Source organism: Catharus ustulatus, chromosome 21 (genome assembly GCF_009819885.2).
Source record: "Catharus ustulatus isolate bCatUst1 chromosome 21, bCatUst1.pri.v2, whole genome shotgun sequence".
Taxonomy (NCBI): domain Eukaryota; kingdom Metazoa; phylum Chordata; class Aves; order Passeriformes; family Turdidae; genus Catharus; species Catharus ustulatus.
This window is the reverse complement of record NC_046241.1, coordinates 162,393-186,582: the sequence shown is the minus strand read 5'-3', so window position 1 is coordinate 186,582 and position 24,190 is coordinate 162,393. Positions and strand designations below refer to the sequence as shown.

General features: G+C 57.6%; 2 protein-coding genes across 6 annotated transcripts in view; one reads left to right on the top strand and one right to left on the bottom strand.

The window, feature by feature from the left end:
• Positions 1–172: 172 nt before the first annotated feature.
• FUT7 (fucosyltransferase 7) lies at positions 173–3,638 on the bottom strand. The gene is made up of 2 exons (XM_033077727.1): positions 3,598–3,638; positions 173–2,153 (listed from the first exon to the last, which is right to left on the bottom strand). The coding sequence occupies exon 2, from the start codon at positions 2,107–2,109 to the stop codon at positions 1,066–1,068; it is 1,044 nt and encodes a 347-aa protein (XP_032933618.1). The 5' UTR covers positions 2,110–2,153; positions 3,598–3,638; the 3' UTR covers positions 173–1,065.
• Positions 3,639–6,364: 2,726 nt separating this feature from the next.
• Positions 6,365–24,190, top strand: part of ABCA2 (ATP binding cassette subfamily A member 2) — a 33,660-nt gene continuing 15,834 nt past the window's right edge. For 2 of the 5 annotated variants that reach the window (XM_033077770.2, XM_033077768.2), the window contains exons 1-20: positions 6,365–6,622; positions 13,636–13,729; positions 14,254–14,256; positions 15,996–16,107; positions 16,499–16,665; positions 16,869–16,996; positions 17,164–17,268; positions 17,737–17,922; positions 18,004–18,222; positions 18,828–19,162; positions 19,410–19,569; positions 19,765–19,893; positions 20,167–20,334; positions 21,063–21,159; positions 21,505–21,678; positions 21,759–21,861; positions 22,416–22,530; positions 22,884–23,074; positions 23,304–23,454; positions 23,752–23,956. In XM_033077770.2, the coding sequence (XP_032933661.1) occupies positions 6,557–6,622; positions 13,636–13,729; positions 14,254–14,256; positions 15,996–16,107; positions 16,499–16,665; positions 16,869–16,996; positions 17,164–17,268; positions 17,737–17,922; positions 18,004–18,222; positions 18,828–19,162; positions 19,410–19,569; positions 19,765–19,893; positions 20,167–20,334; positions 21,063–21,159; positions 21,505–21,678; positions 21,759–21,861; positions 22,416–22,530; positions 22,884–23,074; positions 23,304–23,454; positions 23,752–23,956 (2,908 nt within the window). In that variant the 5' untranslated portion in view covers positions 6,365–6,556. Of the gene's footprint in view, positions 6,623–13,635; positions 13,730–14,253; positions 14,257–15,995; positions 16,108–16,498; positions 16,666–16,868; positions 16,997–17,163; positions 17,269–17,736; positions 17,923–18,003; positions 18,223–18,827; positions 19,163–19,409; positions 19,570–19,764; positions 19,894–20,166; positions 20,335–21,062; positions 21,160–21,504; positions 21,679–21,758; positions 21,862–22,415; positions 22,531–22,883; positions 23,075–23,303; positions 23,455–23,751; positions 23,957–24,190 lie in introns of those variants that run through there. The other 3 variants (XM_033077771.2, XM_033077769.2, XM_033077767.1) reach the window with 2 other exon arrangements.

Below are 24,190 nucleotides of genomic sequence, written 5' to 3'. Positions count from 1 at the left end.
GAGGGATGTCCACTCTGCCAACTCAGTCCTGCTGGACACCTGCCAGCTCGCAGGGTGGCAGAGGTGGGATTTGGTGACTTCAGGGCCACAGAAAAGAAAACTAGAAAGGAAACTTGTGACAAAAAGAGCTGTTTATATCAAGGCAGTTGATGGCACTGAGTACAGGGGCAAAGGAGAACAGTGCAGATGGAGCAGTCATGTCTTACTCCCGGTCCTGTCACTCAACCCCAGTATCACAACTGATCCCAGATGCATACTTCCTCTTGGAATGCCCGTGGTGCAGGGTGCCCATGGTGCAGGGTTTTCCCCAGTGCAATGTTATGCACGTGCAAGTTGCACACAGGGACTGGTTTTGCTTCAGGGTTGTGCAAGCCTCCAGAGCTCACTGTGTAAGCTCACTGTGTAAGCTCACTGTGTAGGCTTCCTGTCACAGCAGGGACAGAGTGAGAAACTACACTGTCCCTTCGCCTGCCTGGCAGCACCGAGATTGCTCTGAGAGTATCTGCTGTCCTGCGGCTCCTCACTGGTAGTGATACCCATGGCTCAGGGGTGGGGGACAGGATATGGCTGCTGCCAGGAAGAGGGGGAGCAGATTCTGTCCTTCCTTCCTGACCATGGGGTAATGGACCCCCCCAGGCTGACCCCCACTCCTGCAGCCCAGCCACAAATGTCACGACAGAGCCTCTGCTGCCAGGACTGACACTCAGCAGAAGGTGTGGGGGGGACATTGAGGGTCACAAGGGAAGGCTAGGGAGCCCTCAGTCACCCATGACACCCCTGCCCTGCCCACACCACATGTACAGTCTCAGCAGCACTGTGGCACTTATTTCCAAAATACCCCCTAGTCCTGCCAGCACCCTGGCAAGGTGTTCAGTGTGGTCGGGGTGGTAAGTCCTGTTTCACAAGAAATGAAGTAATGGGGTGTTGCTTAAAGTTGCAATGTGGCAACAGCTGGTTTGGGAGGAGAGTGGGGACTCCTGTACTTGCTCCGCATCCTGTGTGCAGGTGGGTGCCTCATGCACCTCCCACCCCTGACTGCATTCATCCCAAGGGTCCCGGCACACACTAGGAGTTGAACCAGCTCTGCAGGTCAGGATAGAGATGGCCATGGGGCAGGAGGGGGTAGGCTGCGCAGATGGAACAGATCCGCTCCCTCCAGTCAGTGTAGAGCTTCACACTGAACCTCTTCTGCCAGGCAAAGAACTGCTGGTAGCGGCTGGAGTTCATGGTCTTCAGGAAGGTGGCTAGCTCCTCCAGGGAGTCAAAGTCGTTGACGTGGATGAAGGAGTCTGCAGGAACAAACTGCTCATAGTTGGCCCTGGGTGGCCCCAGCACCACAGGCACCGTGCCAGCCAGCAGTGAATTCCTCCAGAGTTTCTCTGTGATGTAGTCCCTGTGGATGGAGTTCTCAAAGGCCAGGTAGAACTTGGACTTGGATACTGTTGGCAAGAGGCACTCCTTGCAGAGGGGCTTGTTATTTGCTTTCCCATATACATTCACATGGAGGTACCTGGACAGGTTTTTGTAGACTTCAGCTCTTTTCTGAGTCCTGTGGTAGTTGCTGATTACCCAGGACACCAAGTTGGTCTTTGCAGGGATGTTCACAGTGGCTGACCGGTTGGGCACAAGCTTGCCATAGGGGATGAAGATGTCCGAATCCTGTCTGTAGGTCATCACCCAGTTGAAGGTCTGGTTCCATTCTGCTAGAGCTCTAGTGTTGGAGGGGGACTCCAGGGAGACCCACACCCAGTTCTGCCCTGGCAGCTTCTCCTTGGGCAGTTTGTCCCGGCCAGGCTGGAGCCTGGAGTGGGGGAACACCACCACATTGGCCTGGTGCAGGAGCTGCTTCTCTGTGGTGAGCTGGCAGCCTGTGATGCTGTACAGCTCTTGGCACACATCTCTGCTGATGCTGGGGACCTGCTTGGAGGGCCATTCCCACACCAGGATTACCAATGGCTCCCTGGGTTTAGAGCCTTCTCCAGAGCCCTTGGAGAGGTTGAGGAAGAACCTCAGGTTCCAGAGGGTGGTTACAAACACGCTGGCAATGACCAAGGCCTTCATGCCGGGCTGGCCCCATGGTGACCATCGCAGCGGCAATGCCCAGGGCATGTTGTTGGGTTGGCTGTCACTTTATCGGGTGACAGAGCTGACACCTGTGAGAGAAGAGAGGCCACTGAGGGCCATCAGCTTGACTTGTCAGGGACAAGGGATGATGGGGAGGCACTGTGGCCAGAGGGGCCAGAGAAAGAGATTCTTCATCAAGTCTGCGCCTCAGCATCACCCCAGGACTCTCTGCTTCCCTGTGCCAACAGAGTTCCCCATGCACGTGGTGTCACCCCAGGGTGGCCTTTGTCCTACCGTCCCTGATGCTGCTGGGAGGTGTAGAGCTGATAGGAAGCAGCCACCTGTGCCCCTCTGCCCCAGCTGGCTGGCCCCACTATAGGCACTCCTTGCTTGCTCCGTGCCTTAGTTTCCCCACCTGACACACAGCCACAGCCTCAGGCCTCACTCCTTGCTTTGCCCAGGATAGTCAAACCTTATATGCAGCCATCCTTGTCACTGTTGTGCACCAAAGGACAAGACGGAACATCCCAGTCTTACCTGAATAGCCCCAAGGTGAGGCCTTAGCTGCAAAATGGGGTGACTGATTTTGAAGTCCAAAACTGATGAGGGCCGACTTTCGCAGTGTCCTGCCCAAGGAGTGCCTGCTCACCTCAGCATTCTTCTGTGACAATGGCAAGGCAATTCCCCAAGGCTCAAGGTGCCCTCCCCAGGTCAGGGTGCACTCCTCAGTCCCTAAGGGCATCAGGAGCTCCAGCAGGCTGGGAGCACATAGCCTCAGTGCCCCGAACACTCACATTTTCTATTTAAGATGTCACAGATTGCCAGTTCTCCACTGAGTGGGCATAGAGGGGAGGGAGGACAGGGAGAGCAGAAAGGACAGCGCAGCAGTTGGGGCTGCCACTGGTGAAGCTCTGCTTGCAGGCACATGGGCCCCCCAGCTGTGGGATGCTCACCCTGCCAGGGTGCCCAACTGCCTGCGTCGGGTTTCTGTGGTTTAACCAGCAGCACTGCTGGAAGCAGAGCAGTGGCAGAGGTGGAAAGGGGAATGGTTGGCTGCACTGAGGACAGCCACCATCTTAAGCCCCTTCTGGAGAGCTGGTCCCACTGCAGGGCTCAGAGTGTTCGGCACTACAGGTGTTTTCCCCTTTTGTGGAAACCTCTGGAAACATGTGGGCTGCCTGAGCCCTGAGTCCAGCTGGGGCTGGGGCCTCCAGTATCAGAGTCTCCTGGAAAGGATGCCCTACTTTCCCACCCACCCCAGCACTGCAGCTTGGCTGCAAAAAATCCCTTCCCCACTTTGGCCCACTCCATCTGTCCTGCTAAAATGAGCTAAGTTTAAGCTCCAGACAACACTGTACATCAGTGCTGCAGGTCTCTGTCCCCGGCAGCAGGAATGTTGCTCCTGTTTTGGGGATGTTGCCCCCATTTTGGGGATGCTCTGAAAGGAAACCCCCTGTTCTAGCAGTGACAGGGGTCACTCCATTTCTCAGCCCCTCTCCCCTTGGTGGTCAGTAATGCTGAACTCAGACTTACTGTGGTGGAGGTATGGAGGTATGCAAGGTGCCAGATGTGTCTGCCTGGGTGCTGCTGTGTTGGGCTGGGGCACTTGAGGGCTTCCTCTTTATGAAGTTTTGCCTTGTCCCAGCCCCACAGCAGGTCCTTCCTGCCCCGTGTGTCAGCTGGCACACCCCACTCCCAGCACTTCCCCTGCACTGGTACCCTGTGACTGGGTAGGTGCCCCGTGGTTGGGTGGGTATCTTCTAGCCAAACGGGTACTTCATGGTGGGTGCATGGCACAGAACAAGGCGGGTGCCCTGTGGCTGGGTAGGTGCCCTCAGCCTTGATAAGGTGCCACCCATTTGCCACCCGCAGCTTGGTTGCAAACAGGATACCAACTCCCAGTGACTCATTCTGAAACCATCAACTAACAGCCCCAAAGTGCCACCAAGTCCTAGGCACTGTCCTGTCTGGGATGTTTTCTGATAAAAGGGGAAGCAGGCACATATAAGCCTCAGCAGCATGTGCACGGAGAGCTGCCTCCTCTGCCCCTGCCCCAGCTGTGCCCTGCTCCCACTCTGGCTCAGTTGTGTCCTTTGCTGGCACTGCTGTTCAGGACCCAAACCTCCATGAAGGCAAATATTGCCTCTGGCAGGCAAAATGAGATGGAAAAACTGAGACAGAGGCAAGGAGGGGAGCATCAAGGTGTGCACACTGTCCCCGAAGCTGACAAGGTGCCCTATGCCTTGGCACATATAGAGCTAGAAACAGGGCTCCAGACTGCTCCCTGGGGGTTCTCAGGCTGCTCCAGTGTCCCGGGGATCCGCGCCCTCGTTCTTGCTGGCTGCCAGCCTCTTGGGATCCCTGTCGGGCACAATGCCATACCACCATGCCACAGTATAGCAGGGCTCTCGTTTCAATGACACTCCAGGAGCCCTCAAAGGCCAACTGCAGCCCCAAGGAAGAGTGTTTCTTCTTCTGCCGCCATGTCTGTTTCCTGTCATCTTTTCTCACTCCTTTTCTGCATTTCTTCCCCTGCATGATTGAGAGCCTGGATACCACACTCCATGGGCACCATTCCTAGCCTTGCCTGTGGGCAGTAGTCCCTGCCTGGCTGGAGCATTCAGCAGCATCCTGCTGCTGCCCCAATAGCTTGAGAGCCCACGGCCACATGGGCTGGGGCCATTATCCTCCATGGGGGACAGCACTGGGGACAGCATTTCCGTAGGGTTTTCAGGATGGCTGGTAGAGCAGCAGGGAGCTTTTCCCTGGCACTTAATAGCTGTCATGTGCGGGTGCTGCCTCAGGACACCCTGTGTGCAGGACAATGCCCTGGGAAGCCTTGCAGCCAGTGACCCTATAGTTCAAAAGATGTGGCTCTGAGCCAGGTAGGGAGCCAGGGCCAGTGCTGCCTGGGTGGGTTGATCAAGGCCAGGGGCCAGGCCATGACACCATCAGGAATGCTGGACAGCACTAGGGAGATGTATGTGTGTGGGTACTGCCATCTGCAGATGACTTCACACAGAGACAGGAGCTTGGCCACCCTGCAAGAAAGTCCCCTGAGAGGTGCTCAGCGCTCCATGTTCCCAAGTCTTCAGGATCCCTGGTCCATGGAGAAGATGGGCCACAAGGTCTTTGGAACTTCTAGCCCATGGAGGGGTTGGGCCACTGGGACCTTGGAGAAGATTTGCCACGGTGTCTTGAGGCGGTGCTGCCCCATGGTATACTGCTGGGTCTGTCCCTTGCTGCCTTCTCAGGGTTTCCATGGCCATGCCAAACAGAAGAGCAGCTGTGAAGTGCCTCAAGACCCACCCAGGAGCAGCAGAAGGGGAGGAGCAGGAGACCTAGGTCGGGGCTTTGACCCACCCATGGGCCCCCACACTGTGCACCTCCAAGATGGGGACCCACTCTGCTGCAGGACAGCAGCTTGGAGGTGTTCCTTGTGTGGGCTGTGGGCAAACCACACACAGAGGAGCCCAGGGCAGCTGCATCCCTCCTTCCCCAGGGACCTCATAAAAGCCCAGCTCCCCTCAATTCTGGGCAACTCTGCTGCCCATAGCCCTGCCTGTGCACCCAGCAACCCTCAAAAATCACCCTCTGCAGAGCATGGAGCTGGGCACACAGTGCCTCTTCATCACTACACCACCAGGCATCCTTTGTCCTCCTGGACCTCAGCCCAGAAATTTGGGGAATAATGCTGCTTTGTGTTGGACAAGGGGAGCTTTTGTTAGCCCCGGGCAGCTGCCAAAGGGCCTGCCCTGAGCACAGGCTGGATGGAAAGACGGATAGAAGGAAGAGTGGATGGGATTAAGGAGGAGAGCTGGCCTGGTTCAATCCTTTCTGATGAGGGCATCCAGCCTTGGGTTCAGAGCTGACAGGAGCTAGATGTGGCAGCAGGTCGGTCCCTTCAAAAAACAACCGTGGATGCCCCAGCACATGCCCATGGGAGAAGCCAGGCAGGAGCAGGGTGGGCAGCACTCAAGAGCAAGGACAGCGTGCCACCCTGGTACACAGATCCCGCAGCCCACGGTTTAGTCCGTCCTGTCCTGGGAGGGGACCAGGGGCAGTAGGGCGGAGGTGACCTATATATATGGTTGAGGGGCAGGAAGGCGGCGGCTCGAGGGGAGCGAGGGTTCCCCGGGCCCCTGGGGCAGCAGCTCTGCTCCGGACAGCCAGCGCCGGGGCCACTGTCACCAGGATGAGTCGGGCCCGGGCCCCGCTGTGCCGGGGCCGCCGCGCGGACCGAGCGGGAGGGTCCGGCGGTGCCTTTAAGGGGCGGCCGCCGCGGGCCGGGGGTGGTGCTGGTGCTGCGCAGGGTCGGGGCGAGTGCGGCGGAGCCAGGCCTGAGTCGAGGCCGCTTCGCTTCTTCGCAACCCACGGCAAACAGTAGACGGTGGCTGGGTGGGGATGGCCGTGGGAGGTGGGTGAGTACGGAGCTGAGCGCGGCGCGGCCTTTCGGCGGGGCCGGCCCGGCCCGACCCGACCCGACCCGACCATGGGGTTCCTGCATCAGCTTCATCTTCTGCTCTGGAAGAACGTGACACTGAAGCGGCGCAGCCCGGTGAGCGGGGGCGGGGGGGGCCCTGCAGCCCCGAGGGGCGAGGCTGGACCCCGCGCGGAGGTGGTGCCGGAGGGTCCCCCCAGTCACTCGGCCCAGCGCTGTCCGCTCACCTCGGGCCGCCTGTGCGCGAATCCTCCGGCTCACCGCGCCCCGGGGCCCCTGTGCAGCAGCAACAGTTGGGGCTCTCTGCTTCGCTGTCGTGTCCATGGGGCCGCCTGGACCCACGGCCGCAGTAGGAGCCCGTGACCGGGGCTGGATGTCGCCCCCACTCGGGGGGGCTCACTCCCCGAACCTCGGTACTGCCGGGTATATATACAGCCCATATGTGGGTCGGAGCCACCTGTCTTCCGTAGGCTAGAGAAAAATCAACTTCGTGAGGTTGGGGGCCGGTGATCTGGTTTGTATCCCTCCCGGGCTGGCAGAAATGGCAAGGTGGCATCGACCGTGCTGGGGTTTCGGGGCCGCTGCCACCCTGTCGCAGGCTTCCCCTGTGGGGTCACCCATCAGCCCCCCGAGGGACCGGCAGTGTGAGCAGGGGTGGGTGCGCGGCCCGACGGAGCCGGTTATTTTTAGCGGTGGGGGAGGGGAGCGAGCTGCTGCTCAGAAGCTGGCATCGCTTTTCTCTTCCCTGCCCAAATGCCCTGCAGGCCCGATCCTGCTGTTCCTCACCGGCGGCTACCAGCACTAGACCCTGTGTCCCGGTAGCCAGCACTAGACCCTGTGTCCCGGTAGCCGGAGCAGCAGAGGCCCCTGTGACAGGAGCAGGGCCGAGCCTGACGCTGCAGGCAGGTTTCCCTGCACTGACAGACCCGGTGCCCCCCAAAATAAATGAGGGGGATGATGCTCTTTGGCTGAGTCATCTGCTCTCTTTACCCTGAGCAGACCTTAGTGACCATGGCAGGCGCCGTGCCAGACCCTTGCCTGCAAGGATGAGCAGCCTGGCACAGCTGGGCCTTGACAAACACCGGCTGACCTGGCCCTGGCTGCCATGGCCATTGGGTTACAGAGTGGGGGTGCACAGAGCTTTTGGAAACCCATTTTTCTGTGACTCTCTCTACCAGCCCCATGGGCATCATGGGAGTGCAGTGCAGGAAGCTGTGGCCAGAGGAGGAGGATGAGGAGCCCAGGCCCCATCAGCTCCATGTATATGGACTGTTGCTGGAGTGCCAGTGCTGCAGGCAGGGTGACAGTATATGGAGCAGTCCCTCCTTGCTCACCAGTGATGCCATGAGTGCATGGGGTGTTCAGGGGACCAGCTGTGTGCCAGGATGAGTTGGTCCCAGTGCTGCGGGTGCTCATGGATGGATTTGATGCAGTCCCTAGGACAGCTGTGCCCTGAGGATGTGCATGTCCTCTGTATGTCACCTCCTTCCTTGTGCTACTGCTATGTATGAATCCCAGAGTTACTTGGTGTCCCTGATCTGCACAGGGGCCAGCATCCTGCCCACTCCCTGGGTAGCTCTGCCCTCTCTGAGCAGTGCTGAGCTGCCAGTGCTGGCTGGCCTGGGCAGAGCCAGGCCCTGGTGGCAGCTGCACCTGGCATTCAGCAGTGAGTTCCCCAGTGCAGGTCTGCCCTGGCAGCAGCCACAGATGGATGTTTCACTGTGAGGAACCAGCTCCCACTGGGATGATCTTGCTGCAGCAGCCAGAGGCTGGGGGACAGGAGCAGGGAAGGGAGAATGCACTACTATCCCATTCTCCTGCTGAGTGTTCACCCAGGGGCAGGCAGAGTTGGGGTTTGCTGGGCTTCTCCCAGCCTCAGAGAGGGAATGTGGGCACCAGCAGCTGCCTTTTTGCACTGCCTAGTGCTGCAGATGCTCCCTTGGGGTCAGTCCTTGCCACCATGCTATCCCCTCCCAGCAATAGGGGAAGCAGCAAACCCAGTGCTGCAACGTGGGGTGGGAAGCAGAGACCCCAGGTTTGACTGAGGGCTCTGGGCTGGGACTTGAGAACTGGAGCACTTCTGTGTTCAGCCCATGAATGTTGGTGGCCTGGGGGCATCCCCATTGTCCCCTGGAAGCAGGGGGTATTCGGGAGCAGGATTACATTAGGGTACAGCCATGGTTTTGGGACAGACTTTATTCTGTCACTTGGTGAGAGCTTGGCTGTTAGGGTTGGCCAGGCTACTTAATGGATGGATGGTGGGTGCAGGGAGACTTACAGCATGGCCAGGGGGATGGCCAGGCACTGTGTCTGTTTAGTGACACCTCCGTAAGGCCTTGTTCCCAGCTCATGGTGTCTTTGGACTTTCTCTAGTGTGGCTGAGCTGTTCCAGGGGCTGCTCTGGGGTTTGGCCCCAATTTTGTTCTTCCCAGAGCAGAAATCCAGGCAGGAACCCTGGGATGATGGTGGTCTGGAGCAGAACAGCATCGGTGGCTCTTGACGGAGGGAAGCCCGGGCTGTGGAGTCCCCTGGGATGCCCATGGGGATTGATTGCTGGCTGTGCCTTGAGTCTGCTGGGACACGAATTGTTAAAGGATGGGCTCTCCCATTACATTGGTATCTGGTTTAAACCTATGTTAGATGTAAAATTAGCAGATGCTCTCTCAAAAGTCACCACAGACAGACTTCAGGGTGTTCACTTGCCTGCCCTGGGTCTCTTTGTGCCCATTCCTTTGGGATGGGCAGGCAGGCAGGCAGAGATGGAGCTCCCAATGACAGAAGTGTGCTGCCAGTTTGCTTGGTCCTGGGGAAGGGTTGGTGGGCACGTCAGGGCTCTTTGAAGGGAATGGTGGGAGCAGTTCTGTGCTGTTTTGGTGCTGCAGCACATTGATGGGGCTCCCTGTGGCATGGGCCCTGAGATGAGGGAAGGGGTATAGGGAGAGCTGACAGCAGTGTGGCTGCTCTGTGCAGGATCTATGCCTTCTGGACTTTGTTCAGAAGACAGAAAACTTTCCACACAGGAGCTGGCAGATCTGTCCCTTCCCCCTGGTTGGTGGCAGAGAACTGGGGGGAAACTGATGCTACCAGAAAAAGAAAGGCTGAAGTTTGACATGCTGGGGGGGCTGTAACAGTGCCTCTGCTGGGGGCAAGTGTCCCTAGGACACTGTGCATCCTGGGAGGATGCTGGTACTGGATCCTGCAGCAGGAATTGGTTGGGTACTGCCCTGACTCTGAGTGCTCTTTGCCCTCTCGTTGTTTGCAGCAGGTGTGGGGAGGGAAGCACAGGTTTGGCAGGGATGTGCTGGCCCAGCAGTGTCTTTGTGAGTCCCTGGTGGCAGAGCAGCTGGATGGCACCTGCTGCAGAACACCTTCCTCCACATTGGCTGCTGGCATGACCCTGTGCTCGGGTCAGGCATCTTGTGCCAGTGGGAGGGTGGCCATGTCCCAGTGCTGTGTGGCCTTTATACAGGGCACTGATGATGGTGTGCCCTCTTGGTCCAGCACACAGGTGCCTGACTGACACTGCAGGAATGGGGAGAGCTATGGTGGGTGTTCCCAAGTCCTCAACTCAGGAGAGTTGTTGACAAACCCCAGGAGGGATTTCTTGTTCCTCCAGCTTCCCCAAGGCAGGACCCCAGGCTGCCATGCCAGGGCTGTCAGGGGTAGGGATGTGCCCATGCTGGAGGCAGGGGGTAGTGGAATAGATGGACATAACTGGAAGTGACTAGAGGCAGAGGTGAGGGCAGCCAGGCCTTGGCAGGATGGGAATTGGAAGTCCCTGGTCCTGGAATTGTCTGTCCCCATGGGGCAAGTGACCTTGAGGAAGCCTCTCAGGCCCACACCTGGGTGGTGATCGTTATTGGGTGTCCATGGTTGGATCTCCACTGGAGCTGGGCAGCTTGGCACAGCCTCCTGCATTTTGGGGCCTATTTTGTCCCAGAGCACTCAAGCTCATCTTTCCCGATGACCATGGCTTTACCTGCCTCTACTTTCTGGCTGTGGGCAAAAGTGGGTATTTAACAATGATTAAAGGCTAGAGCCATGAAAATTTGAAGGTATTTCTGCAGCCTTAAAATGCTATTGGAAATGCTGAATCCTGCAGGAGCTGAGACACCCATCCCTCAGGGTTCCTGCAGGCCAGCACCTGTTGCCAGTTCCTACTGGGGCTGTGGGCAGCACTGGGATGGGCAGAGAGGCTGGCATGGAGTAGGCAGCAGCTCCTTCTTCCCATGAGGAGACAGGCAGACCCTGCCCTGTCCTCTGGGGTCTATGTGCAGGGATTTTGGATGCTGTGTGTGATGCTGCTTCACCTGTGTTGGAGCCAATAAACCCCCTTGCAGTTGCCAGGCTGTGGGAGAGGGGGCCTGACATGGTAGGTTTGGGGTGCAGGGGTGTCACTGGAGTTGCCAGCTTGAGAGTTTTAGTATGGGGATGCCCAGCCCCTGACTGCCCCTCTCCCACACCATGCTGGCTGGAGGCTGTGGCTTGTGGGTGTCAGGCATTGCTGGGGGCAGGCAGGAGGGAACTGAGTGGAATTTTGGGTGACAACGATGGACAGGAAGAACTGCCTCTTCCTGGTCTGGCTGTCCCCATGAGGATTGCCCCCTGGGCTACTGGGACATGAGTGCTGCCACATCTTGGAGACACCAGTGGAGTTTAGCAGTTGTCCATGACTTGACACCCATGTCTCTGCTGACCCTGGCTCCTGCACATCTCCCAGCTGTTCCAGTGCTGGCTGGAGAGTGGGCATGGTGGCACTGTTGTGCTGGGACAGGCTCTTTACTCTGTTTGTACCACTGTCCTGTGGTGTTTGTTTGGCTTTTTGACCTGGCTGTGTGGGAGCTGTGTGTTGCAGCAGGCACTGCTGCCTCCTGTTCAGCCTCCTAGCAGCCTCTCACTCCCATCTGACAGTGTGGCGGAGGATGGGCAAAGGCATTGAAACACTGTCCCAGTGCTCCAGGAAAGACATGTCCCCCTGCCAGGGGCCAGCATCCTTCTGTGGCACCCACCCAGCTCTGCTTCCCTGCTTGGGGAATTGGGCAGGACCCCACCACCCCTGCCTCCAGCCAAGGCTGGGGCTGAACATTGGACAAGGTACCCCACTGTCTTTAAGGTGGCACGTGGACAGCCAGCACTTGTGCAAACCTGGACAGCACCTATGGTCATCCTGCTCACATCCAACCAGGCTGAAATGAACATGTGGAAGGAGAGAATGCCACCACCCAGGAGCTGTCCCTGACCTTCACAGCCACTGTCACCTGGTACAAGGGCCCCGCTGCATGCCAGTGCCCCATTGTGGGTGTAGAGCAGCCCTGGTCTCCCCACCTCTGGGAAGTTCCCATGGGGGCAGCGCTGGGGACCAGGGGGGCAGGATCAGTCCTAGAGGTGCAGCCTGGTAAACAACCATCTGCTGCCATGTCTGCCCATCACCTTGTCATTCTGGTTGCCAAAGATGTGGGACAGCCTGCTGTGACACCAGGGTTTGTGGCAGTGCAGAAGGGGCTGGGGACATGGGACATCTCTGAGGATGGAGATGAGCAAAAGTCAATGACCCCTGTCATAAAAACAACAACAAGCAGGTTCCAGCAAGCTGTTACCACCAAGGACAGTCCCCACACGAGCCTGGTACAGGCCAGCATGGGTGTGTGGGGATGGTCCCCCCAGTGCCTGAGCACAGAGGCCCCGTTGTGTGCCTGGTAAACAGGCAGGGGGTGGAGCAGGGGCCACGGGACAGCAGTGTGTGTCAGGGTGTCTCCTGCTATCCTGCCTTGTGCAGGAACAGTGACACCAGGGACTGTCCCTGGGACTAGTGTTATCAGAAAGATGAGGATTCTCAGGCACTGCTCCTGGGGGCATTTTCCATCTCCTCCAGCCCTTCTTCCTCTGCAAAACCAGGAACTCTGGCATGGCGAGTGCAGCATGGGCAGCACCCATGGCCACAGTTGTGCTTATCCCATAGAAGTAGCACTGTGGTCATTTGCTGGCAGGGACCTGGGTTCTGGGCTCCCTCTGCTCGCTACCATTTGGGGCTGCTCAGACTTACTTGACAGAGTGTTGGCAGCCCCTGAGTGAGGCAGCATGGAGGTGATGTTGAAGACAGGAGGGCCTGACCCTGTCACCTGTTGGCAGCTGCATCCTTCATATTAAGGACTGTTCTTGCCACCCCATGGGCTTGTCCATTTGTGCTGGTCACTAGTGGGAGGCCAGCGTGGGTTGTGTAGCATGCACCTTCCCAGCAGTGGAGCTGGGCCCTGCCCTGCCTGTGGGTAGCAGCAGGTTTCAGAGTCTCAGAGCAGCCTTGGGTCTGATCTGGCCCTGGAGTGAGCTGAAGTTGGCTCACCTCACCCTGTGCCTCAGTTTCCTAAACTGCAGTGGTTCCCTGCTGCTGGGCAGCGGGGCTGTGATGTATCTGGGCACTCTGGTGTAAAGTGGCAGCAGCTGTGCTGGCAATGTGCCAGGTGCTTGCTCCTGCTGGTGGCTGGAGATGCTGATGCCTGTCCCCAGGGCCTCTGGGCACAGAGTCTAGTCTGGACTTTTGAGCTACTGTGGCCAGGAATTCCTGGGGATTTGCTGTTTTTTACCATATGCTGCCAGTGGAAATTCCTTGCCACCAGAGCCTTTTGGGAGGGCATGGAAGGGGTGCCAGGATGCTGCTACCAGTTGCACCTGGAGCTGGCTGAACTGCAGGTCTACCCTCTGCTATTAGACTCAGCTGTTGAACATTGTAAGATCCAGCAGTGCCAGAGGTGACAAGGGGACATCATGCTGCTCCAAGCTATGAGGGCACTAGGCTTCAGGACTTGAGGTCTTCTCCCTAGGCAACCCCAGCTATGCTGGACCATTGGGGCTGAGCTGAAGCCTCAGCACTCTGTTTACACTGCTGGAGGAGGGATCCGTCCTGTCTGTGTACCCTGCCCTGTCCTGCAGTGGTGCAGGCAGGAGGTTGTGGGATGCCCAGGAACCTGTTTGCTACTGGCTGAACTGTGACAGAACCACCACCCATTTGCATTGTGTGGACACAGTGCTGCACTGCACCAATGCCTGGGGGCCCCTGTACTGCCCATGCTTCTCTCTACTGGCTGGGTTCTGTCCCTAAGCATCCTGTTCCCTCTGCTCTCTGTCATCCCCAGTGGGTGCTGGCCTTTGAGATCTTCATCCCCCTGGTGCTCTTCTTCATCCTCCTGGGGCTGCGGCAGAAGAAGCCAACCATCCCTGTGAAGGAAGGTGAGTACCAGCGAGGTGGTGCTTGGGGCACTTCCACACTTGGGGGCACCTGAGTCCCTGGGGAGGTGCTCCAGCCTGGGGGCAAGGGGGACCTAGAGAGACCTTTAGGGGGACATTGCATTGGGCAGGGGCTACAGCTAAGGATTAGTGGAAGTAGCAGAGTCCATCCCAGCCTGGGAAGGCTCTCCTGGGGATTGCAGTACCAACCAGACTGTACCTGTCATGAGCACAGACATTTTTCATGGGGAAGGGTGAGCTGGATGGTGCTGGAACAGCCACAGTCCCCCTAAGTAGTTGAGGGTCAGCTGGAGTGGCTTTAGGCTCCCCAGCAAGAGGGAAAGTGACCTACAGGAAGCCCTACGCTTGGTCCTGCAGTGCTTAGAGGCCTGGCAGGATGATAAATTGATGGGCCTGTGGCTGAGGGCTCTAGGAGAAGTCCAGCTGGAGCTTTGGCCTGGGCTTTGGTGTCCATCGGCTGTGCTGCTGGGAGGAAGCAGCCAAGTGGAGCTGCCAGCTCGCAGAAGTCTGTGAATGCCCACCTTGATGGGTCCCCTGGCAGAGGTGCCAGTGCAGGGCCGGGGGAGATGCTGGGTACTGGTGGTCACCCCATGTAACAGTGATTTGAGCCTGTGTTTCAGTGTGTCCTGGCAAGGGAGAGCCCAGCAGCCAGCAAGGTCCAGCTGCAGTAGGCACTGCCCGAGTTCCTGCCTTGGCACTGACATGTGCTCTCTGTTGTGTGGTTTTTGGTTTGGCTTTTTGTTCTTTTTTGCTCATGTTTTCTTTTTCTTTCCTACCATCTCCCCTGTCCACCTGCCCTTCATGCCTCAACTGCATGCGCCAGTCTGTAAGTTGGTGGGACGGGTGGGCGCCTCCCCCTATTCTCTTGCTGGTGCTGGCCTTGTAGTCCGGGGAGGAAGAGCCTGGTTTAGATCAACTCACTCAGGCCTAATCCATGCCTCTGTAAGCCCCTTGCCCTCCTCCACGGCTGGTGAAGATGAGCTTGGGCAGCACAATATGGCATCTGCCTGCTCCTCCCTAGGGACTGACCTGCCATGGTGGTGTACTCCCTTGGCTAATGATACTGGGTTTCCCAGCTGCTGGGGCCACTGGTGGCCATGTCCCCAGCCTCCTGGACTGCATAGGTCTCTCCAGGCTAGGTGGAGGCTTGTCTTACCCTTTCTTCTTGCCTGCCTCGTGGAGCAAAATGTGCTGGCTCCTGTCACCCAGTCTTGCACAATCGCCCAGGGGTTGGGGCTGGCTCTCACCCTGACACCATCATCAGGTCCTTGTCTTGGTCCCTCATGGCTGGGACAAGCTGGATGTGGCACTAGAGCCTCAAGGCCAGCAAGATGCCATGCACTGACTTTGTCACCAAACCGTGGCATGGCCACCAGTGTGGGTTCCATCACCCCAGCAGGCTGCTGGCCTATCCCATGCTGTACCTGTCCCTTGTTCCTGCCAGAAGCCCATCTTCACCAGTCCCTGCTGATTGCAGCCTTGCTAACAGCACTGACCTATCTTTAACTACAGGGTCATCAGCAGGGTGGTAAGAGCAGGGTCCTTGCCTGGCACTGCCCAGCAACAACCTGTGGTCCCCATCGGGCAGGGGCATTCTGGGCTTGCCCTGCCCTGGGGAAGGACACAGGATTGTCCCAGCAGGGATGATGGCTCAGTGCTGCTGGAGGGGGAAGAATTTGCCAGCCCTTTGCTGCTTCTTGTTTCTTCCATCTTCTCGCTCCGTGTCTCCATTTCCACCCACCTCCAGCCACCACACATTCAGGCAGCCGGGCTGGGGGGAGGCTGGGGGTTCTGGGAGCTCTGGTGACAAGTCTGTTTTTCCTGTTGTATTTTTCCTCCTTTTCCTTTGGAGATCTACCACTGCCTCTGAGGCTACTAACAGGAGAGGCCGGGAGCCTGGAGGAGGTTGGTGGCCATCTTGGGGCAAGTGGCAGAAATTGGCATCGTTGTGGGGCTCAAGGGAACCATCACCCAGGGAAGAGTGGGTGGGAGGCAGGAGAACTGGAGCCACAGGTGCTGGAGCTGCCTGAAGCCCCACAGGGTCACCAGCCAGGACAGCCCTGGTGGGAAAGCTGCTGACTTCTGACCATGGCCACCAGCCTCCCATGGGCTCACAGACCCCAGCACGTGCTTTTCTGAACTGAGTGTCTATTTCTCTGGTGGCCCCTTCCCCTTCCCCACCTCTTTGCCTCTTCTCCCTGCTGCTCGCACTTTTCCTTGGCCTCTTCTGCACTCTTACTGGCTCCAGCTTTCTACACGGCGGCCCCACTCACATCAGCCGGGATCCTGCCAGTCATGCAGTCCCTGTGCCCCGACGGCCAGCGTGATGAGTTTGGCTTCCTGCAGTACTCCAACTCCACGTGAGTCCTACCCTCACCGTGCGCTTGCTCTCCCACCTCTAATGCTCCCACACAGAGCCTGCCCCTTTCCATGCTGGCACTGCCACCCTGGGGCTGAGGCAGAAGCTGGCATCCCCCAAAGCACTTGGGTGAGGATTACTGTGTCCTTGGTGCTGGGAACACCTCAGTCTGTTCTGCTGTGGGCTCCCAGGTATTCAGTGCTGGGAGGAGGATGGAGGTGGCCCTAGGAGACACCTTGAGGTGCTGGGGCTCACAGGCAAGGGCAGTGGTGCCCCATTTCATGGACAGGGCTGCTGTCCCATGTGCCTGAGGGGCTCTTTTCCCCAGAGCTCCGGGGAAGGTATCTCCATTCCTCTGTCCCTGAAGCCAGGGTGGTGCTGGGCTCTTGCAGGGTAACACAGATTCTGGAACACCTCAGCGAGGCAGTAGAGCAAAGCAGCCTCTTCGACCCACAGCACCCAGGACTGGAGGAGGAGCTGGAGTCGCTGCGTGGGCATCTGGAGGCCCTCAGCAGCCCTCAGTCCAGCTCCATGGACACCCACTTCAGCAGCCGAGCAGGTGGGTTGTGCTCTGCCTGCCCCCACTGGCTTTGCAGGCAGGGACAGATAATGTCAGCTTGCCCAGCACCCAGCAAAGTGATGGTGTGTGGCAGTGCCCTGCCACTGTCCTGCATCGTTGCATTGGGCAGGGCCAGATCTGGGGCCATGCCATGTCCCTGATGCTGGCGGGCTGCTCTGAACTCCCACCTTGTTCCTTGGCAGGGTCCAGCTTCACACTGGCATGGGCGGCCAAAGACCAGGGCGAGCTGCGGCGCTTCCTGATGCAGAACCTGTCCCTCCCCAACAGCACAACTGAGCTACTCCTGGGCTCAAGCATTGACCTGCGGGAGGTGGGTGACCTCTGGGCTTTGCAAGTGTCTGTGCTGCCCTGTGAATGGCACCCAGCTGGGATTTGTCCTACCCTGCCACCCCACACCAAGGCTTGCTGGGCAAGCAGATGCAGCACTGGTGCTCCACTTTTGGCATACCTAGCAGTCCTGCTCTTACCTCGGTGCAGGTGTACCAGCAGTTTCTTGATTCCTTTCCTTTCGTACCTGATGAGACCCATGAGCAAGACCTGTGGGATGGGTTTGGCCCCAGCAAGAGGATGACACAGCTGGAGGTGAGGAGCAGTGCTGCATGCAAGGGGTTGTGGTAGGGTACAGCCCATCCTATTGTCCGCTCCATATCCCACCCCGGGTGATCTGGGGGTGTCTATCCCAGTACTGGGGTCATGACAGAACATTGTCAGGGAGCAGAGCAGCAGTAGGGATGGCTGGGGTCCGTCCTGGTGCTGCCATCAGTTCCGCTATATACCAATGTCCCACCAGTACCTATGCCTGGGTTTGCCATTGCAGTGCGGTTGGCGCTGCCTGGGTGGTGGCTGTGGAGGGAGAAGAAGAGATTGTTCTCCCCTTGTGTCTGACATGCAGGGGACCCCTGCTCCCTGCATCTGCACATCCCTTTTCTTTCCCTGCCCTTGGAGACCATGCATGCTGTGGGACTGTTTATGTATGCTTGGGGACACACAAGGAGGGGGACCTGGGGGCAGCCTCCATCCCACCAGCCGTCCCCATTCTTCATCTTGCAGAAGAGCCTCCCCAGTGGCTGGAGGAGCCTGCAGGAAGGGCTGGTTCACAGGGTGCTGCAGGACCCAGTGGCAGTCCCACACCGGCCAACACTGTTCCACATGCTCTCCCAGGCTTTGGGCCTCACCAGCAGTGCTGTGGCACCTGCCATCTCTGATAGCCCTCAGGCCTTTGTCAGGGAGATGGAGGTGAGCACCTCATGGGGCAACCTAGGCTGCTGTGCTAGAGCAGGCACTTCAGCGCTGTCCCTACAACTTCCTGCCCTGTAGAATGTCCTCTTCACTGGGCCAGTACTGGAGCAGCTGACATGTGAGCAGAACCCAGGGGGACTGCACCACCTCCTACGCGTGTCCCCCAGGCAGCAGCCGCTGCTGGCAGCATACCAGGCACTGGCCTGCAATGGCAGCCGAGCCACCCGCCAGGAGCGCTTTGCCCAGCTGGCCTCCAAGCTCCAGGAGCAGCTGGACACCGCCAAGATCATCAGCAGGGTGAGAGCAGGGCTGGTGGCAGGGATGAGACTTGGGCAGGGTTTTCCACTCAGTTGGTGTTGTGTTGGGATGGGGAACAATCACATTGCGTGGCATCTCCTGGTCATCTCCTTCTCTGACATGAGTACCCCCCACGCCCAGCTTAATTGTAAGATCCCAGGTGGTTTCCCTTCTAGCACTTGCTTGGACACTGCCTATTGGATGGGACTGGGTGTCCCCGATGTCTTCTTAGGTGTCCCTACCAGCTTCTCTCTCCAGGACTGGCAAAGCCCTTTGTGGCACAGCTCAAGCCTGACTCAGATGTCCCACTCCTTGTCCCACCCAAGCTCAATGTGTCTTTTGAGGAACAGAGGACCACCATTCCTGTCTTGAGTGATATCTCTTGTTCTCACACAAGTCCCTGCCAGCATTTGCCACCATTCTCACTGCCTCATAGCCGCAGATGCACAGCAATGAGTCCTGGGCATTACCTCGGCACAGCTCCAACCTTTTAACCAAGAAAGTGGAGTTGCTACTGCTTGGGGTCCTCGTTCATCCCTTCCTAATGGCAAGTAAGACCCTGTTGTCCCAGCAATGAGTAATTCCTTGTCCACTCATACTTGCAGCTGAAGCTGGAGGAGGTGAACAACACAGCTACCCAGCACCGCCTCCGTGCCCTCCTCGAGGACCTGGTGGAGATGGAGAAGGTTCTCCGGGACATGGACATCCTCTCAGCACTGGCTAAGCTGCTGCCCAGGGGAGCCTGTGCCAGCAAGGCCCCTCCACCTACAGCCAACAGCACCAGCTGGGTCAGCGCCAATACCACGGTCAGCAATGCCACGGCAGAGGAGGAAGGGGGTGCTGCTGAGAGCCTGTCTGGCACAGACAACCCCCAGGGGCAGTTCTCAGCGTTCGTGCAGCTCTGGGCAGGGCTGCAGCCCATCCTCTGCGGCAACAACCGGTAGGTAGGAGCACTTAGGGGATGGATAGCTCCAGGTTCTGCATGTGCAGGCCAACACCCCTTGCTGAGCAGGCAGGATGGTGCTGTACCACAACCTGGTGCTGCAGCCAAGGATGCTCCCTGTGTTGGGCAGCACCACACAGGCACTGGAGTCACTGTGAAGGCCTGTTGTAGACAGGGGTGGGGCTGCCTGCAGCAAGGGGTGCTGAGCCTGAAGCAGAGTGGAAAGCCTGAACTCCCTTTGCAGGACTATCGAGCCTGAGGCACTGAAGCAGGGCAACATGAGCTCACTGGGCTTCACCAGCAAGGAGCAGCGGAACTTGGGCCTCCTTGTGCATCTGATGACCAGCAACCCCAAAATCCTGTATGCGCCTGTGGGCACCGAAGTTGACAAGGTCATCCTGAAGGTGAGGATGCATAGGCTGGGACCCCTGTCATTCTCCCACCATTCTGCTCTGCAGGTGGGCTGTGTGGCAGGGAAGAGGTTGACTGCCAGACACAGGCAGTGGGAGGTGGGCAGGTATCTCCATGGCTGCTAGCCATCCTAGAGAGCAGAAAGCCTCTGCCTCTGCCTGCTGTATGATTTTCTGCCTGGCCCCCAGGCCAATGAGACCTTCGCCTTTGTGGGCAACGTCACTCACTACGCCAAGGCATGGCTGAACATCTCCCCTGAGATCCGAGCCTACCTGGAAGAGGGCAGGCTGCAGAGGCGCATCCGCTGGCTCCAGCAGGTAGGGCAGTGTGGTGAGGATGAGCCTGCCTGGGATTTACTGCCCTGGCAGTGGAGAAGGGGTTGTCTTTCCCCCAGATATACTGTAACTTCTTCGTGCCGTGGTATCCACTTTCTCTTGTGGAGACACTAGTCTGGATTCTTGTGCAGTGTGCACACTGTCCCCTATCCCCAGGAGGGTACAGAAGTCCTACCTGTGTCCATGGATGGGAGAGTTACCTGAGAGGCAGGGATACCCCAATTTCTCCCTCCCATGTCTTCCTCTCTGTCTCAGTTGACTGCTGACCTCCACAAGCACCCAGAGATCCTGAATGTCTCTGACAGTGATGTTCTCCACAACTTTCTCAATGGCAACTTCTCCCTGCCCAATGCCAGCATCCTACTCCAGCAGCTGGATACCATTGACAATGCTGCCTGCGGCTGGGTCCGCTTCATGGCCAAGGTGAGGTGGAGCTCACCTGTGGGAAGGTTGAACCACCAGCAGCCAGGCTCTGTTGGGCTGCTGAGGGTCAGATCCACTGAGAACTTCTTAAGAGCATGGGACAGGGGGATGGTGGCTCCTGCAGTGTCCAGAGCTTTGGGGTAGGTGTCTAGAGTGGAGGTGATCACACACTGTTGACTTCAAGGGCTGGGGTTGGCTTTGGGTGGCACATGCTGTACTATGTGCTGTCTCTGTGTGCTAGACCCATCCAGGGCCTTGGGATCTCACTAGCCTGCTGGAGCATGTCAGAGAAGGGCAATGGAGCTAGGGAAGGTTCTGGAGCCCAAATCTGGTGAGGACGGACTGAGAGCTGGGGGAACTCAGCCTGGAAAAAAGGAGGCTCAGGAGGGACCTTATAAGTCTCTAAAATTACATAGAAGGATGTTGCAGCCAGGTGGGGGTTGGTCTTTTCTCCCAGGTAACAAGTGACAGGACAACAGGAAACAGCCTAAAGTTGTAGAAGGGGAATTTTAGATTGGATTTTAGGGAAACTTTCTTCACTGAAGGGCTGGTCAGCACTGGAACAGGCTGCTGAGGGCAGTGGTACTACCCCTGTGTTCAAAAAATGTGTAATTTTAACACCTGAGTGCATGGTTTAGTGCTGGGCTTTATAGTGTTTGGGTTAATGGACTCCGTGATCTCAGAGGGCTTTTCCAGTCTTAGAGATTCTGTGATTCTCCTCCCACTAGGTTAGCGTGGACATCTTCAAAGGCTTCCCGGATGAGGAGAGCATTGTCAACTACACACTGAACCAGGCCTATCAGGACAATGTCACAGTCTTTGCCAGTATGTTCCTGGGAGCCAGCTCTTCTCAGGGGTCCCTGAAACGCTGCCCTACTCCAGCTGTGCCCTGGAGCCACTGGCTTCAGGATGTGGGTTTCTTCGTTCATGTGTTGGGTGGATGAGGGGGCCGAGTATCTCTTGGTGCCCCGTGCTGCTGTCCTGGCTCTCCCATTGACGCGGCCTGCTGTCTGTGTGCTTTTGCATCCCATTGAGGTCTTGCATCCCTGGCCATGCCACCCATCTCATCCATGGCAGCCCTCACGGTGCCCTCCCCATCCCTGCCTGTTGCTGTGGGCCAGCTGATGCACCTGGCCCCTGTGGACTCCCTAGTTCTTCTGCTGTCCACAGGCGTCATCTTCCAGACCAACAGGGATGGCTCATTGCCTCCCCATGTCATGTACAAGATCCGGCAGAATTCCAGCTTCACAGAGAAGACCAACGAGATCCGACGGGCATACTGGCGGCCTGGCCCCAACACTGGCGGCCGCTTCTACTTCCTCTATGGCTTTGTCTGGATCCAAGGTAAGTGTCAGCGCCCTGCCACAGCTGCCCACAGCCCTGGCCCCTGTGCGCTCAGCCTGGCCTCTCTTTCTCTTCCACAGATATGATGGAGCGTGCCCTCATCAACACGTTTGTTGGTCACGATGTCGTAGAGCCTGGCAACTACGTGCAGATGTTCCCATACCCGTGTTATACACGGGATGAGTGAGTAACACACCTGCAGGACCTTCCTCCTTCCACTTTGCAGGCCAGGGTACTTTAGCTGGGAAAAGGGAACAAGTTTGAGGGCCTAAAAGAGATTGATGACACTGGAAGTGATGAGCAACCAGTTTAAATCAAACTCCTTGGACTTACCAGGCTCAGGAAGGCAGGAAAAAGTAAAGGAGTGGCACATGGATCTGTCAGTGGTTATGGATTATGCCTCCAGTGGTCTGGAGGCAGCTCCTGTAGAAGTCCCAGAGCCACCAACACTCCTGGGCAGGAGGTTGGAGAGGGCCCCATCCACACCAGGGTAGGCAGGGCCCTGGGGCTGAGCCTGAGGACTACTACCTGCTTGTACATGCCTGCCAGTCATGACACTGGATTGTCCTGTGCGCTCACTGGAGAAGTTATTTTAAGCCACTAAGGAGTTACTGAGTTAGTCTGGTTGTCCCTGAGTGGTGGGAGAGCCCCTCCAAGGCCCCGTGCCCCAGGGTCTCCACAAGTGTCTGTGACATTGCCACCATCCAGTTCTTCCCTCTCTTCCTCTACCCCATCAGCTTCCTCTTTGTCATTGAGCACATGATGCCCCTCTGCATGGTGATCTCCTGGGTCTACTCAGTGGCCATGATGATCCAGCACATTGTGACTGAGAAGGAGCATCGCCTGAAAGAGGTAGGGATGGTGGAAGAGATTCTTGGGGAGGAGTGGGCATGTCTAAGCCCTATATTCTGTGCTGTTTCCCTGGTCACCTTCCCTTTATTTCTGCGTTACGTGAGCTAAGGCAGATGCAGATCCCAAATCCCTGGGCTGAGCTGGTCCTTCTGAGTGTCCCCAACATGAGATGAGCCCTGCCCAGACCTGGAGGGAGCTGAGCTCCTTGGCACCCCAATAGAGGGTGCTGTGTCCTGCCCCCTCTGGGCAGCTCCCTTGTTGCTACTCCTTGCCCTCCCAGCCCAGTGAGAATGGAAGCAGGGGTGCACAGGATTGGGGATAGACAGCTCTGCTGAGTAGTTTTGGCCTCACAGGTGATGAAGATGATGGGCTTGAACAATGCAGTGCACTGGGTGGCTTGGTTCATCACTGGCTTTGTCCAGCTCTCCATCTCAGTCACAGCACTCACTGCCATTCTCAAGTACGGCAAGGTCCTGATGCACAGCGACGTCCTCATCATATGGCTCTTCCTTGCCATCTATGCTGTGGCCACCATCATGTTCTGGTGAGCTGCTTGGTCTGTGCTGGGCAGTAAAGGGGCGTGGGCAGTGCCAGGTTGTTGTGCCATGGAGTGAGGGTGCTGGGAGCTATGTGGGCAAGAGCTGGTGGAGGGACACAAGTCCCTCCAAGCAGCTGATCTGTAGAGCCAATTTATTGCCTCAACACCACCAAAACCTGATGGTACGGGGAAAGTCTTGGTAGGATGGGATCCAAGGAGACTATCCTCCCTGCAGCTTTCTGGTGTCGGTGCTCTACTCCAAGGCCAAGCTGGCCTCTGCCTGTGGTGGCATCATCTACTTCCTTAGCTACGTGCCCTACATGTATGTGGCCATCCGGGAGGAGGTGGCACATGACAAGATCACAGCCTTTGAGAAGTGCATTGCGGTGAGTTGGCTGCAGTAGCTGGGGACATCTTAGTCACAGGTTTGCCTCAGGCATCTCATGTTCAGTACAAAGCCACCAAACTGTCACCAAGCCCTGGCCAAGCAACTGCCTATATGAACCAACTCCCTGTGGGGCTTTGGAGGTATCTCCAGAAATTTTGGTGCCTCTCCGGGTCAGGAGCGTTTCTATGGGGCTGGGTGGAGATGCACTGGGTAGGAATTCAACCCAGCCTGTTCTTCTGGAGCTGGCTTGTGGTTCCTGCTGACCTCTCGTTCCCTTCCCTCCACCTCTTCACAGTCCCTCATGTCCACCACGGCCTTTGGGTTGGGCTCCAAGTACTTTGCGCTGTATGAGGTGGCTGGCGTGGGTATCCAGTGGCACACCTTCAGCCAGTCACCTGTGGAAGGAGATGACTTCAACCTCCTGCTGTCCATGATGATGCTGGTCGTGGATGCCATGGTGTACGGGGTGCTCACGTGGTACATTGAGGCTGTGCACCCGGGTACGTGTGGGCAGAGGGGCATGAGAGCACGCCAGACCTTGCAGGAACCTCTTTGCTGGGTGACACCTGCTCACGTGTCCTCATCTGCTGGTGTCAGCCAGGTGTCTCAATTCAGCTGTAGCAAAGCTGAGACACCAATTCTCCTTTATCCCCCCTTGTGGAAGCATCTCAGTTGCTCCCTGTTTTTTTCATTGCAAAGCTGAAGCATGAGCCAACCTAACCCAAATCCCAAAG

Coding starts and splice junctions, on each gene's coding strand:
- FUT7 (XM_033077727.1), bottom strand. CDS start 2,109: ATGCCCTGGGCATTGCCGCTGCGATGGTCACCATGGGGCCAGCCCGGC.